Consider the following 16664-nt stretch of genomic DNA (forward strand, 5'->3'; position numbering starts at 1 on the left):
TCCAAAATACATAAATCTACATTTGGCACTTAACTATGCCAGCAACTGAATTGTAGCAGGATTATAGAGGAGTTAAATCCCATGAAAATTACAAATTAAAAGAGCCGTCCTTCATATTTATGCATTCTGGACGCATTTCTCCAGACCTGTTCCAATTTTTGCTAGCAAGATGAGTCGACCAATGTAATTTCCCTCTTCCCGTTTATAATTTTTTATCCAATCAGTTTAATTTAACTAGAACCTGTTGCATTTTTTCCCAGCGTTCCCGCTAAGCCACAGGTGAGTAACCACAATTTCAAATTCCATCATCTCGTAATCAGAGGACCCTTTCCTGTATAGCTCCACATTGTCAGGGTTCTCTTGTACAGACATGCTTTTTGCAGAAAATATTCTTGCAAACTAGATTGCCCTATGGGTACAAGATGTCTTACTGCTTATTAGATGTTTTCCATAATTGCGTCAGTTTGTGAAAGTTTGGGCCCCCGTTTGCAACCTCTTTAATTTGCTGTGTAGGAGTCAGTATGAGCCCTGGAAACCAAGCTGTTTGTATCTGCATAGTCCTGTCTCTTGGGTTCCAGGTTGCCCTGGCTCACACTGTGGGATTGTGGACCGACAGATAATTATTTATATAGGATGGGAGCAAAGTAAACCCCATTAATATTGTATTGTCAAAGGCTTTCACGGCCGGATTCAACTGTGGTGCGACCACACTTGGAGTACTGTGTTCAGTTCTGGTGCTTCAGCCACATCTCAAAGGATACACGTAAGAGATAGGAAAAAGTGCAGAGAAGGAGCAACGAGGATAAGAATGATAAGAATCGATAAGAACATAAGAACAATATTAGCTTGATCAGATCAAAGTTCATTCTATTAGCTCTCTGCTACATTGCCAGTAAGCTCAATTAAAATTTTTTAGGGGATTACATGTAGGATGTGGTATTTTGCAGTAGCCTTCTCGGCTGTTGCTCAACGATCACCCTGGTCTGTTATAGGCATTTGTGTAATCTAATATCGTTAGGTGATCAAGATTGGTAGCCATAAATCGGTCTCTTCCTCCATAAATCTGTCCAAGCCCTTTACCCCAAAGCTATTATATATATTTCAGGCCATCAATATTTCTGTGGTAGTTAATATTCCAAACACCAATCACCGTTGCGCGAAGAAGTGTTTCCTCTCTTATTGGTCCTAATTCTTCCCCAGCATTTTCACTTAAATGCCCTGGTTCTAGTATTGTGAGAAAAGAGAGAAAAATTTCTCTCTGTCAACATTTTCTACCCCATGCATAATTCTTTGTAGACTTCAATCATATATCCCCCCCTCAGTCATGCCTCCTCTCCCAAACTAAAAAAAAAAAAAAAGGAGGTTCCCAAACGCTGCAGCCTCTCCTCGTAGGAAGGTTGCCCAGTCCCTCAATCATCCCGTTGCCCTTCAATGCACTTTTCTATCTCCCTCAATATCCTTTTTGGAGATCACGGCTATACCCAGAACTGGACACAGTAATTCTTGGCGCGGTCAGCACCACTGTTTTAGAGTATAAGGGCATGACAATCTTTTGCAGTTTTATTATCAATTCCTTTTCTAATGATCCCCAGCATAGAGTTTGCCTTTTTTCAATACAAGCATGCATTGAGTTGACATTCTGGCATGGAACCATCAACTAAGACTTCTTAAATCCCTTTCCTGGTCTTGTGACTGATAGCACCTCGACCCCCCGTAGCGTGTTATGTGAAGTTTGGATTTTTGCCCCTATGTGCATCACTTCTACATTTTGCTACATTGAACTGCATTTTGCCATTTCTGAGCCCACTCCAATCTAATTTATCAAGGTCCGCTTGGAGCTTCTAATCCTTTCAGGTTCTCACCAATCTACTACCTAATTTGGTATCATCTGCAAACTTTGGCCACTACTTACTCCCACCCTACTTCCAGGTCATCATTTATGAATAGGTTAAAGAGCACTGGTCCCAAACGCGGATCCTTGGGGGACACCACTCTACATCTCTCCATTGTGAGAACTTCCCATTTACACCCACTCTTTGTTTCCCTGTTTCTCAACCAGTTTTTTTAATCCATAGGAGGACTTCTCCTCTTATTCCTTTCATTGCTGAGTTTTCTCAACAGTCTCTCGTGAGGAACTTTGTCAAAAGCCTTTTGGAAATCCAAGTAGACAATGTCCACCGGTTCACCCCTGTCCACATGCCTGTTTACACCCTCAAAGAACTCTAGTAAGTTTGTAAGACAGGATTTGCCTCTGCAAAAGCCATGTTGACTCTTTCTCAGCAGGTCTTGCTTTTCTACATGTTTAATAATTTTATCTTTAATGATAGATTCTACTATTGAGGGACTGGAGCACCTTCCTTATGAGGAGAGGCTGCAGCGTTTGGGACTCTTTAGTTTGGAGAGGAGACGTCTGAGGGGGGATATGATTGAAGTCTATAAAATTATGCATGGGGTAGAAAATGTGGACAGAGAGAAATTTTTCTCTCTTTCTCACAATACTAGAACCAGGAGGCATTCCATTGAAAATGCTGGGGGAAGAATTAGGACTAATAAAAGGAAACACTTCTTCATTGCAACGCGTGTGGACAGGTGTTTTGGAATATGCTGCCACAGGAGGTGGTGATGGCCATTTTAACCTGGATAGCTTTAAAAGGGCTTGGACAGATTGATGGAGGAGAAGCTGATCTATGGCTACCTAATCTTGATCTGCCTTGGATCTGAGATTGCAATGCCTTAGCAGACCTGGTGCTCAAGAGCAGCAGCAGCAGAAGGCCATTGCTTTCACCTCCTGCCTGTGAGCTCCCAAAGGCACCTGGTGGGCCACTGCGAGTAGCAGAGTGCTGGACTAGATGGACTCTGGTCTGATCCAGCAGGCTAAGTTCTGCTATGTTCGTTATAGACGACCAGAAAGAGTTTTTTCCGGGAGTGTGGCCCGTCGCATTATAGATTTTGTTCCTAGCGTTTAGCTTGCACCTCAGGCTGCTGGCATCTTTGGTGAGGTGTATCACAGAGGGAAGTCTGTTACACACTCTGTGATACGCTTCTGAAGATGGCAGCCACAGGTGCAGGCGAAATGTTGGGAACAAGATTTACCAGACCACGGCCACACAGCCCGGAAAACCCACAACAACCCATAATATTATTTGTAGAACTGTGTTTTAAATTTGTTTGTAGAACTGTGTTTTCAAAACGTCAGGAGAAAATGCTACTGGAACACTGTGATACAGCCCAGAAACCCCACAATACCCATGTTTTAAATAGTTTTCATGTCAAATTGCACCCAACTTGCGGCAAGTCTGTGAGTTTTTCAAGACGAGAGACTTTGAGAGGTGGTTTGCCATTGGCTGCCTCTACATACCGACCTTGGTATTCCTTGGTGGTCTTCCGTCCAAATACTGACCAGGACTGACTCTGCTTCGCTTCTGATTTCTGCTGAGATCAGCTAGGCTGGGCTATTTGGGCCAGGACCTGTTTTAGATAGGGCTCTACAAATCTGCCTTTTTTGTTTTTTAATAGCGTCGTTGTGAACTGTTTTGCAGCCCAGTTTCCTGGTTCATTTGTTCCTTTTAAGGCATTTTTGCGCAATTGATGCAAATGCAGGCTTTGGTTTTAATGACAAGGTCTCTTTCTCACATTGGCCCCTTCCGCACACACAGAATAATGTGTTTTCAAACCACTTTCACAACTGTTTGCAAGTGGATTTTGCCATTCCGCACAGCTTCAAAGAGCACTGAAAGCAGTTTGAAAGTGCATTATTCTGCATGTGCGGAAGGAGCCAATAGCTTATCTGGGGGGAAAGGCAACCGCAGTTTATTCTATACAACAATAGTAAGCCTTTATTGGCATTTAAAGGTGAAAAAGAAACAAGCCCCACAACATACAAAAACTATAGAAATATATGGTGTGTATACAAAAAGATTTTTTAAAAGGCTATTACCCTTTCATTATTTCTAAAAGAAAAATTGCAGCAGTCTCACCGAATAGCAAATCATTATTATTCAGCAGGTAAGGTATTCTGTAGTATTCCGGCAATTGTAAACAGCTCGCCAAAATTGTATCCTTGTGCTGTAACCTAGTCTTTTCATGTCTGGAACGTTTGAATAAGGAATGCATATGCGTTTCCACGCTGCCGTTATCACAGGGACAGACTCTTTTAGTGTGTTCAGTTTTCTTATGTCTGTCAGTTAGAAAGGCTGATGGTAATTTAATATTGTAATAACTCATGTTCTCCAGATGTTGATAGTTCCTTATCATCCACTGCCAGCATGATGCTGGCAGGGGATGATGGGAACTGTAGTCCATAACATCTGGAGGGCCGCGAGTTTGCATCTTTGCTTAGGATTTGGCAAAAGACGGGAGGGTCATTGCCATTCATCCTTCTTAGACTGGGATAAACATGCTAGTTGGGGGACGTGTTTTCTCTGTAGATGGAGGACCCAGGTCAGAAACTGGGATTTTCAAACCAAAACTGTGAAATGTGGTAGCAACCCTCGTTTGCAGTCAAACGATTACTTGGTAGACGGATAGTTTTTAACTGTTTCTATGAACCTGCACTTCTAAAGTGGGGAATCATCAGTTGCCAGTTTTATTTATCTGTTTGTTTACAGAATATACAATCATACTTTCTGGTAGGGTTACCAGCCTCAGTTTGGGAGATACCTGGATATTTTGAGGTGCAACCTGAGGAGGACGGGGTTTGCGGAGAGGGACAGACATCAACTAGGCCACAGGTGTCAAATTCGCGCCCCTCCAGATGTTGTGGACTACAGTTCCCATCACCCCCTGCCAGCATCATGCTGGCAGGGGATGATGGGAACTGTAGTCCATTGCATCTGGAGGGCCACGAGTTTGACACCTATGAACTAGGCATAATGCCGTAAAGTCCACCTTTCAAAATTTCCATTTTATCCAGGTGAGCCGATCTCAGGTGGGTTGGAAATCAGTTGTAATCGCAGGAGATATACAGCCACCACCGGGAAATCCTATTTTCTCTATTTTCTACCCAGTCAGGGCTACGAAGGCAGCTAACAGTTTTACAGCAGAACATTATAAAGCAATTACAAAAATCGATTTACAATTAAAAGCCAGGTAAGGGAAGAGAAGACTAATCGGGCATGAAAAACCCCACTTCTTATGTTTCTGTGCTTTTTCTGCGAAAATGTCTTTACGAGCCTCAACGGCTCTGCCGTAAATCTTTGGTCCTTGTTTTTCCCCTGGACGGAACGTTTGGCTTCTCCTCGCTGAGCCAAAATAAACCAAACAAAAACCGTCCCTTCAGCCCCTGTGCCGTGTTTCATAGCGATGTTGGAACAAATTGGTTGTTTTTTTTTACCAAAGAAAAGAAATACGCGGAGCAAGTGCTCTTGTGTTGCTAGGGTGATGTTTATCTTCTCCAGGTCTGTTTTGCGAACAAAGAGAGTTGTAATTTTGAGAAGACCGCTGGAAGTGGTGAGAGCAAAGCAGCGATCACCTTTTAGGGAGCTGAGGCGTTTCAGAGCCAGAAGAAGGCCATGTTCCCATTGCCAGTCATCTGAGTGGAAATCGCCCCTCATATGCAAGGAACATTAATGAGTTAAAGCAGTCCTAAACTGTGATTATACATTTTGGTTCTCAGTCTGTGTCGACAGTATCTATTTATCTATTTCCCACTCCTCCACCTGAGTGGCAGGGGCTTATCTGGTGAACCAGATGAGTTTCCACACTCCGACATTTCTGCTGGGAGACCCTGGGCCAGTCACAGTTCTCTCTGAACTCTCTCAGCCCCACCTACTTCATAAGGTGTCTGTTGCGGAGAGAGGAAGGGAAAGGAGCTTGTAAGTCACCTGGAGTCTCCTTACGGCAGAGAAAGGTGGGGTATAAATCCAAACTCTTCTTCTTCATTAGTTTTATATGCCGCCCTTCCCCTTATGGCAGTGGTGGCGAACCTTTGGCACTCCAGATGTTATGGACTACAATTCCCATCAGCCCCTGCCAGCATGACAAATTGGCCATGCTGGCAGGGGCTGATGGGAATTGTAGTCCATGAACATCTGGACTGCCATAGGTTCGCCACCACAGCCTTATGGGCTCAGGGTGGTTACCGACATATAGGCCTTTGGCAATAACAGAGCACTGCGGCCTGCTTTGGCAGAATCAGAAGTCTGGTTGGTTTCCCATGGATCAGCGGTCTGCAACCTGTGGCTCTCCAGATGTTTGTGGACTACAAATCCCATCAGCCCCTGCCAACATGGCCATGTTGGCAAGGGCTGATGGGAATTGTAGTCCGTGAACATCTGGAGAGCCACAGGTTGCAGACCCCTGCCATAGATGGTGCAGATAACCTCCCGTCGTGCCCAGCAGCACGTCAGTGGATGCCCCAGGCAGGGATACAGGCGTGGGGGCACGTGGCGACGTCCACACGTGAAAGGGTGCAAGTCTTGGCTGCCGTTTGCCGTGGCAGCTCTGCCCTTGGGGCCAAACCGTGATCCATGGTGTGTGCATACTTTGAGCTCTGAAAACCAGCCGTGGGGGAAGGCAGGTCCTAATTGGGCCTGTTGTGTTGTGGGAGGGGGAATCCCCCGTGTTCCTTTTCCCTACTTGGAAGTGCCTCCCACAGGCAGCTTCCAAGCAAGTCCCCCCCCCCCCAACCCTAATCCCCTTTCCCCCTGGCTGAGGCTGATAGCAGCCGTGGGTGGGCAGTTTTGACTGAGGTAACCTCTTGGGAGGGGAGAATACATTTGCTCCTCCTCCTCCCCCGTTGTGGCCCTGATCCAGATTGGATCATGCCTGGGGTTTTTTTTTTCTGAGCCGCTTCCCAGATTCAGAGTAGGTTAACCAACTTCTTGGAGTTCTCACAGAATCACAGGACTGAGCTCCAAGCTTTGGAGATTTGTCGGAAAACGCAGCTTTGGAGGGCAAACTCTATGGCCGTTTGTGCACTCACCGTTTTTGACACGGCTGGTGTGCTTCGCAGTGAGGTCTCCCTGCATTTCCTTATTTACACGCGAGGAGAACCAGGGGGCATACATTGAAAATGCTGGGGGGAAGAATTAGGACAAATAAAAAGAAACACTTCTTCACGCAAGGTGTGATTGGTGTTTGGAATATGCTGCCACAGGAGGTGGTGATGGCCACTCACCTGGATAGCTTTAAAAGGGGCTTGGACAGATTTATGGAGGAGAAGTTGATCTATGGCTCCCAATCTGGATCCTCCTTGATCTGAGATTGCAAATGCCTTAGCAGACCAGGTGCTCGGGAGCAGCAGCAGCAGCAGGCCATTGCTTTCACCTCCTGCACGTGAGCTCCCAAAGGCACCTGGTGGGCGCGAGTAGCAGAGAGCTGGACTAGATGGACTCTGGTCTGATCCAGCAGGCTCGTTCTTATGTTCTTATGAGGAGGTGCCCTGCTGCTTCCCCCCCAAGCTTAGCTACCATTTTACCTACTCTTTAGTTTGGGGAGGAGACAGCTGAGGGGGGATATGATTGAAGTCTATAAAATTATGCATGGAATAGAAAATGTTGATAGAGAGAAATTTTTCTCTCTTTCTCACAATACTAGAACCAGGGGGCATCCATTGAAAATGCTGGGGGGAAGAATTAGGACTAATAAAAGGAAACACTTCTTCACGCGACGTGTGATTGGTGTTTGGAATATGCTGCCACAGGAGGTAGTGATGGCCACTAACCTGGATAGCTTTAAAAGGGGCTTGGACAGATTTATGGAGGAGGAGTCGATCTATGGCTACCAATCTTGATCCTCTTTGATCTGAGATTGCAAATGCCTTAACAGACCAGGTGCTCAGGAGCAACAGCCGCAGAAGGCCATTGCTTTCACATCCTGCACGTGAGCTCCCAAAGGCACCTGGTGGGCCACTGCGAGTAGCAGAGAGCTGGACTAGATGGACTCTGGTCTGACCCAGCAGGCTCGTTCTTATGTTCTTATGAGGAGGTGCCCTACTGCTTCCCCCCAAGCTTAGCTACCATTTTACCTGCTTCTATGTTCGGGCGGTTGTTTGCTGCCTTTTTCTTAATTTTTTAAGGTCGTTTCCTTGATCTGTTGCTCGTGGGTAATTAAAAGTGTGTAAATAAAACCAGAAAACAAAGAGGAGCCCTGTCGATCCAGCCCCCTGGAAATGCTGGTGAATTTGAACCAAAGCAAAGTGCAAACTGCTCTGCTTTGCGTTGCTTTGCATGTGCAGGGGGGGAAAGCGTGCTTTTGGAAACCACAGGGCTTCTCTGATCTGCGGCACAGGCCCCTTCCGCACACGCAAAATAATGCGTTTTCAAACCACTTTCACAACTGTTTGCAAGTGGATTTTGCCATTCCGCACAGCTTCAAAGAGCACTGAAAGCAGTTTGAAAGTGCATTATTCTGCATGTGCGGAATGAGCCACAGTGAATCCTGAAGAGAGGGAAACACATGTGCAATTTAGAATTCGACCCAAAGGTAAACTATGCTTGGCCTGAAGAGACCAAATATGTGCAAAAGACCTATGACGTTGTCCCATCTCCACTGAGTTCCCTATCCTCCCCAGTTCCCAGCCCATAATCTCCAGGAATTTCCAAAACCAGTGTTGGGAATGTCTGTGTTTTGTGTAGGTTGGGGCTCAGTTCCCCCTTCGGAAGGCCCGCTGTCTGTCTGCAAAATGGGACGATAATACAGGCCTACTTCACAAGGCTGTTGAAAGGATTAGATGGAAGTTCCATAAAATCTCTCTCTTAAGCGCTGGGCGTGCTTCCGTTTCTTTCCATTGTAGTGAGAGCCAGAAGCTTGGGTGTTTCTTTTCTTTTCCAGTTTGGTTTTTAAGTCCAGCAATAATCTAAGCGTCGAATCCCTCTTTTCACCGAGGGATTTATTAACAAATAGCTCCATCGCGAAGCACTCGGTTAAAAAATGTCGCGGTTAAAACCTCACCACCCCCAAAGTACTCGGCTTTGACGTGATTTGAGCATAAATCCCTTCAGCGGAAGGAGGGGGTAATTGCGGAGATTTCGTTTTTCCTGACTCAACGGTTAAGCTCGCCGTCCCGCCGTCCTGCCTTCTCTCTCTCGCAGTAAACGTGACCTTTCTTCTTTTCGGATCCAGTTGCGCTGAGGCCTCCCGACTTTCCGCCTCTGAGCTTGTGCCGCATTGGCCGGCTTGTAATGTGAGGCTCCAAACTTTCTTAAGCCAACAGAGCTGATGTAACCCGGCCTCCGTCTGGCTTGGGGGTTGCCAAGTCTGACCAAATAAACAGAGGGATTTTGCAGTCTTAAGTGGACACTCCAGCAGCTCTCCGCCGGCCGTCTTCAAACACATTCGGAGGTGCATTGAGACCATGGAAATGCACTTTAAAATCCGTGCTTTTTTGGCCCAGGAAATATCTCCAGTGAAGTGTGGACTTGGCTTTTTTCCTCCGGCGCAAGCAGTTGTTTGAGGGAATGTAGCTGGGTTGCCGGGGAAAGCAATGGCAAACTACCCCACAAAAACGGCTTGCCTGTGAAATCACTGCTTGCAGTGGTACCCCAGGGTCGGACATGACTGAAAGGGGAAACTTTACCTTTACCTTTAGCTGGTAAAGTCAGCACAGTTAGGATAAACAGGCAGTTTTATTTCTTATGTCCACACTCTCCCTTCACCTGTGGAATTCATTGTGCCAGTACTAGTTTTTTAAATATATACTGTCAAAGATCTGAATTGACCGAACAGAAGAGTTCATTGAAGCGCGACATTCTCTTTCCTATTATAAGTTTAAAGAAACTAAAAGTAAAGAAGATTATTCATTTCTTCAAGCTGCGAAACATTATCTGTACAGTAGCGAAGGCCAATCTGCAGGTAGTTGCCGAAAATGAATTTATGATCTGTTAATCTGGGTCCGCACCCAATTAAAGAGGTTTGGTTAATTGCGTGAGCTTCCGTCGGTTAAACAAATCTGCCTGAGCTTGCATAAAAATAAATCTGTCATGTTGAAGTTGACAAAGGGCTGGCTTAGTTTGGAAGCGCCGCTGTAGAGGAATCTTTTCTGCATATGTGGAAAGAAGGAGTCCCTCTTCAGAGATGCCACCTGCTAGCCAAAGTTCTTTTATGCATTAGGAGTCAGTTTGCTCAGTTTTAAAGCCCTAATGGTGCGGGGGCTGTCTCTGTTTCCTGCTTTCCCAAGGAAGGTGATCAAAGAGAAAAGTCTTGCCCAAGGACCTCCAGATTTGAACTTCTGAGGCAGTCTGACACCCAGTCAGGTCATTGACTGATCTAGCCCGCTGTTCATTCTTCTGACCAGCGGCAGCTTTATAGCCTGTGTCTACATCCGCAGGATGCAAAGCACGAATGCTGTACAGCTGAGCCACGGGGCTTCTGGTGCAGATATGCGTGCATCTGACTGATAGGCACATCTGACTTGAACCGAGGCAGAGAGTTGGCATCGTCTACTCTGACCAGCAATGGTCCCTTGTGGTGACTCTGAACAGAGAGGTTTTGTCTGAGATTCCTTCACTGGAGGTGTTTTCTGCATGTAAAGCGGATCTTCTGCCAATCCAGGAGCAGCAGTGGCGTAGGAGGTTAAGAGCTCATGTATCTAATCTGGAGGAACCGGGTTTGATTCTCCGCTCTGCTGCCTGAGCTGTGGAGGCTTATCTGGGGAATTCAGATTAGCCTGTGCACTCCCACACACGCCAGCTGGGTGACCTTGGGCTAGTCACAGCTTCTCGGAGCTCTCCCAGCCCCACCCACCTCACAGGGTGTTTGTTGTGAGGGAGGAAGGGCAAGGAGATTGTCAGCCCCTTTGAGTCTCCTGCAGGAGAGAAAGGGGGGATATAAATCCAAACTCTTCTTCTTCCTCTTCTTCTGTGTCTCTCCAGTATTGGCTCTTTTGACTGGTCGACGCTGTTTAGGATCGCAGTCAAAGGACATGTTTCCCAGTCCTTTTGCAAGAGATGTGTTAGCTAGAGATGCTGGGATTCAAACCTGGGACTTCGTGTGTGCTGTGCCCCTGTGGGACAGGAGAGGCCAAGAAACATGGTCCTTTATGATAACCTCCCTCTTCTCCTTGGCTCATTCCGCACATGCAGAATAATGCACTTTTAAACTGTTTTCAATGCTCTTTGAAGCTGTGCGGAATAGCAAAATCCACTTGCAAACAGTTTAGTATTTTATGTATTATTATGATATGTTTTAAATTGTTTTATGACTGATGGACACCGCCCTGAGCCTTTGGGGGAGGGCGGTATATAAATATGATAAATAAAATAAAATTTAAAAAACGCATTATTTTGCGTGTGCGGAAGGGGCCCTTGTTTCCTTTTATTTAGTCGCAAAAGCATTTATCTCTCACCTTTCTCTGTGCACAGTTTATTTTTTTACTTGCCCTTCATCTTGTTCTTTTTTTCCCCTCTCTTCCAGTTGAAACTCTGGAACAAGTTCAGAGTCTCCAACATTCCCTCGCTGATATTTATAGATGCCATCACTGGGAAAGTTGTGTGCCAGAACGGCCTCTTGGTAATCCGAGACGACCCTGAAGGTAAGATTTGTGTATACTATGAAAGAACGTAGTCCACCTTGCCTTTCCTGGGTTGGCTGGGTATACTTTTCCTCACACCCTTCTCTAAACCAGTTTAATACAGAAGGAGGAAACAAACTCCAGGCGACCTGGGACCGTGCTTTCAGACTATGTGAAGCTGAGTTCATGGTTTTCAAAGTGGGGGAGACTTCAGTTGCACCCAAGGCCCAGGGGTGGGGGGGTCACACCCACACACAAGAACATCTTGGGTTTATATCCATCACGAACAGGTTTGTCATGACATCTGGATTGGGCCATGATGAGAGATACAGGTGTTTGTGTAACCTCTATCTGTGGGTTCTGTGGGGCAGAACTTGGAATGAGTTTGCAACAAGTTTTAAAAACAAAATGGTTTACTTTCTTAACATATAACATCAACATTTAACATCACACTTCAAGGTCTTGTTCAGGTTGCATTTTCAAGTCCTTCTAGTTACAGTCTTCTGATATTGCCAAGTCCAATTCTTCTTTGCAAATGGGTTGGCTCCTGAAGACTCCAAGGGCTTGGTGAACAGGATTCAACATGATGAAGGTTTCCAGGAGAACTCTCGCCCATTACAAACATAAAAAGAAACCCTGAAACAATAAACTCCAACTTTCACAACATAGCAAAAATAAACTACCACCTTCCCAGTAGTTCCCAACAACATTGCAGTCACCTTAAACAAGGTGTTAAGGGCTTATTCAAACCAAGGTCCGAGTCTGGTAGCCTTGTCTCCTCCAACTACGTGAGCTCTGCAGCCTTTTGCTGCTTTGAGTCTCCACCCCTTACTGGGTCAACCCATTCTGAGCATGGGGGTTACATTTGCAATATGGTGGAATTCTCTCTCCACCACTCTCTGCCTTGCCCCTCTTTTTGCCAAATGTTTTCTCTCTCTCACACGCACACTCTCTCACACGCATACACTTAATTTGGTGCCTCAAGTGAGCTGGCCACTTGGTTTTTTTCCGCGCTCTGCAGTGTTTGGGTGAATTGTTTTACTTGCCGCAGGAATTGATAGTATCCATTTTATCGTCGGCAGAAGCTTTATTTAGTTCGTCTTTGCGGTAACCGTATTCTTAGCTGCGGCTCACATGTTCTTGTCTGCTGCTAAAGTTGTATATTGCATTTCTGGAATTTGATTGTTGACGCTTTTATGGTGTGTTATGGTTTCTTTGCTTAGGTCTACTTCCCCCCTTAATTTTGCTTATGTTTTTGTTCCTTTTGTGTATTTCATGTGTACATTTGCATACAGTCTGCCTCCAGAGCGTTGGCTATGAGCCAGCTTTTTAAAAAAGCATTTCTTTTCTGTGGCTTTAGTCAAGAAATCCATGAAGGGACAGTCGTTGGCTGGGAGTGGTTCTCATCTAAAACTGGACCCCGTTCCATCATTTACTATTGGTGCATGGCCATAAACAAATGTTTCTGGACCTGAAACTGTACCCAAACATCCTCAGGGGGATTTTGCATGCAGAGGTTTTGCAGTGGACCAGTTTGATGCGGGACGGGTGGGAATTTTTGCAGATCGTCCAGCTATGTAGTGAAGAATGCTGTCACGCATTCCTTTTGAGAGCAGGAGAAAATGACTGTTCTGGCTGTGTAGCTCCGTTATCCTCTCTCTTCTCCTGCCCTTTACCTGTGCCAGGTCTGGAGTTCCCATGGGGTCCCCGTCCTTTCCAAGAGGTGATTGCAGGTCCTTTAGTCCAGAATAAAGGTCAATCTCAGGACAGCGGCACGCTGGAAGGCTCCTACGTTGGCGTTTACTTCTCGGCACACTGGGTGAGTCGGCCCTCGCTTTCTCAGCTGTGGGTCAGGGTGTTGGGGAATGTCGGGGACAGCCGGGCAGAGTGACTAGTCCACAGGGAACGTTTTAGCATCCCGCTCCTTTCACTTAGAGATCCCGGGAGGAGGAAACCCCGCCCCCGCTTTCCCAGCTCCCCAGAAGCTTTCCCCAAACCAGGAGGCGATTCGCACTAGCAAAAGGTGACCAGGTGGTTGGTTGTTGATCAACCTGACTCAAAGTTCCGCAACCTATTGCAGCAGTGGCGTAGTGGTTAAGAGCAGGTGTACTCTAATCTGGAGGAACCAGGTTTGATTCCCCGTTCTGCTGCCTGAGCTGTGGAGGCTTATCTGGGGAATTCAGATTAGCCTGTACACTCCCACACACGCCAGCTGGGTGACCTTGGGCTAGTCACAGTTCTTCTGAGCTCTCTCAGCCCCACTTACCGCACAGGGTGTTTGTCGTGAGGGGGGAAGGGAGAGGAGATTGTAAGCCCCTTTGAGTCTCCTACAGGAGAGAAAGGGGGGATATAAGAACATAAGAACATAAGTCCATCTAGTCCAGCTCTCTGCTACTCGCTGTGGCCCACCAGGTGCCTTTGGGAGCTCACATGCAGGATGTGAAAGCAATGGCCTTCTGCGGCTGTTGCTCCCGAGCACCTGGACTGTTAAGGCATTCGCAATCTCAGATCAAAGAGGATCAAGATTGGTAGCCATAAATCGACTTCTCCTCCATAAATCTGTCCAAGCCCCTTTTAAAGCTATCCAGGTTAGTGGATATCCAGGTTATAAATCCAACTCTTCTTCTTCTTCTTCTTCTTCTTCTTCTTCTTCTTCTTCTTCTTCTTCTTCTTCTTCTTCTTCTTCTTCTGCTCCTCCTGCTCCTGCTCCTCCTCCTCCTCCTCCTCCTCCTCCTCCTCCTCCTCCTCCTCCTCCTTCTTCTCGTTGTTGTTGTTGTTGTTGTTGTTGTTATTTGCATCTTTCTTTGGCAGTGCCCTCCCTGTAGAAGCCTCACGCGTGTCCTGGTGGAATCCTACCGGAAGATCAAGGAGGCAGGACAAAAATTTGAGATTGTCTTCGTTAGCGCAGACAGGTAATGCTGCTTCTGTGTGGTGCTGGTGGGCAGGGGGGGACGGCGAGCGACCTTCCTCTGGACGGGGTGAACTGGTGGGTGACTCATTCTTTGTCTTGAGAGAGGCTGCAAGGCAGACAAACAAGCCTGCCAACCTCATATTTCATCCTACGAAAAAGTTACGCAAGATCTAGCCCCTGAGGCTTGAGGGAGAAGCTCGCACAAGGAAATGGCAGCAGGCATTTCATTGCAGAAGCCAAAGGGCGGGAGTCTTCGATGCGCGAGGGAGCAAGCGATGTGCGAGCGCCCATTCCCGGCTGGTGGTTTTCTTGGAGTGCTCCATTGCCCTTCTTGCAGGGCTTATCTGGAGCGGCCAACCGGCAGCTGAGTCAAAATCATTGATTGGACAACTAGGCCAAGACTCCTTCTCCTAAACAGCCTGGTTGGGACATGGGGAAGGCCTGCAGGTTCCAGGAAGTAGTGCAGGCAGAGCCAATCACGGTGGCTGTAGCTGAGGGGTAGAACACCTGCTTTGCACCTGTTGAAGATTCTGAGTTCTGTCCCTGGTTTCTCTGAAGCTGGAAAAGTCTTTTCTCTGCAATCCTGGAGAGCTGGGGCCCCTCAGTGGAGATGGTATGGTGGACCAAAGTGAAAAGGCAGCCTCCTGCATGCACGGAGGAGAAGTGGTTGGTCACCCAAGGGTGCTCATGATTTTTCCAGAGTAACGCTCCCGACCAGACCCCAGAAGGTCTGGTTCAAGTCCTTGCTATCTTGTGCCAAAGGATTTTGAGATAGCTTTTAGATTCTCTTTCCTGCCTCCGGACTAGCACGGTCTGTATGCCGCTGCTCCGTGGAAGTGCAGAACGTGGTTTCGAATGCAGTCTAATAGTGAATCTCTGCTTTTTGCTACTTTTTAAAAAAAATTAAAAAGCAAGTTGCTAGTCCTTCGGGCCGCTGCAAGTAGCAGAGAGCTGGACTAGATGGACTCTGGCCTGATCCAGCTGGCTTGTTCTTAAAGGTCTGCTTTAAAACATTGGCCCAATGCCAGCTGGAATATCAGAAGCTAGAGCCAGTCCTGAATAGCCCAACCCAATGATCAGCAAGACCAAAATGAATTAAAATAGATTACAAATCCTGCAAAGTGTTATGGGTACCAGTGGTGGCGAACCGTTGGCACTCCAGATGTCATGGACTACAATTCCCATCAGCCCCTGCCAGCGTGGCCAAGGGGCTGATGGGAATTGTAGTCCATGACATCTGGAGTGCCAAAGGTTCGCCACCACGGTCCTAGAATTTTCCCTTCCGCTGGGTGCGTATGCGGCGCAAGGCAAGGCAAGTGCAGGCAAGGCAGTGCAAGGCATGCAAGGCATGGAGGCAGGCAAGTGCAGGTTAACAACAACGGGATACATAGCCACCTGCTCCTGCTCTTTGGTTCTGCATCAATCCCTTGCTTCATGCTCTCCTGAACAGCAGAAGTTCTTTTGTAATGAGGGGGCGATACCAGAAGGCAAAACTCTGGCCCGCTGTCTCGGCTGGCGTAATGGCAAGTCCAGGTTGGTTCTGCATTGGGTCCCCCATGCCAGTCTCCCTCCTTTTGAATCCTGCAGATCAGAGGATTCCTTCAAGCAGTATTTCAGCGAGATGCCCTGGCTAGCAGTCCCGTACGCTGACGAAACCAGACGCTCGCGACTTAACCGGCTCTACGGTATCCAAGGTAGGACAAAAAAAAACAAAAAAAAAACACCTAGTTTGCTAAATGCTTTTCGTTCCTCCAGTTGGCAATCTCCCATTTTTCCAGTTTTCCATCTTCCATTCGTTCATTTTTATTCATTGGTATGACATATGGATGAAACAGATCTATGGGGTTGGGTTCCTATGTCACTCTTGAGCACGACTAAGAAACAATCCCAGGGTGTAGCTATGTAGGGGAAGAAGGAAAAGAGTTGCATCTATGCCCCTCCTTCCTCTCCTGTAAGGAGACTCAAAGGGACTGACAAACTCCTTTCCCTTCCCACCCCCCCCAACAAACACCCTGTGAGGAACTGTGACTAGCCCAAGGTCACCCAGCTGGCGTGTGCTGGAGTGCACAGGCTAATCTCAATTCCCCAGATAAGCCTCTGCAGCTCAGGCGGCAGAGCGGGGAATCAAGCCTGGTTCCTCCAGATTAGAGTACACCTGCTCTTAACCACTACGCCACTGCTGCTCCTGGGGCTATGGAAATAGGAAGAAGTTGAATTCTTTATGGCTCCCATTAAGTTCTGTGGGAGAAAGAAGTAGTCTGCAATCAGCAAGGCTGTTTGGGGAGAAAGAAAAGTTCTCTACCT

General features: G+C 46.9%; 1 protein-coding gene across 1 annotated transcript in view; it reads left to right on the forward strand.

Annotated features, from left to right (window-relative positions):
* NXN (nucleoredoxin) overlaps positions 1-16664 on the forward strand; it is a 108548-nt gene that overhangs the window by 66846 nt on the left and 25038 nt on the right. The window contains exons 2-5 of the mRNA XM_048519303.1: positions 11353-11470; positions 13135-13268; positions 14261-14361; positions 15948-16054. Coding sequence (XP_048375260.1) covers positions 11353-11470; positions 13135-13268; positions 14261-14361; positions 15948-16054 — 460 coding nt within the window. The remainder of the gene's footprint in view (positions 1-11352; positions 11471-13134; positions 13269-14260; positions 14362-15947; positions 16055-16664) is intronic.

The sequence above is a fragment of the Sphaerodactylus townsendi genome, linkage group LG16, assembly GCF_021028975.2.
Source record: "Sphaerodactylus townsendi isolate TG3544 linkage group LG16, MPM_Stown_v2.3, whole genome shotgun sequence".
Lineage (NCBI taxonomy): Eukaryota > Metazoa > Chordata > Lepidosauria > Squamata > Sphaerodactylidae > Sphaerodactylus > Sphaerodactylus townsendi.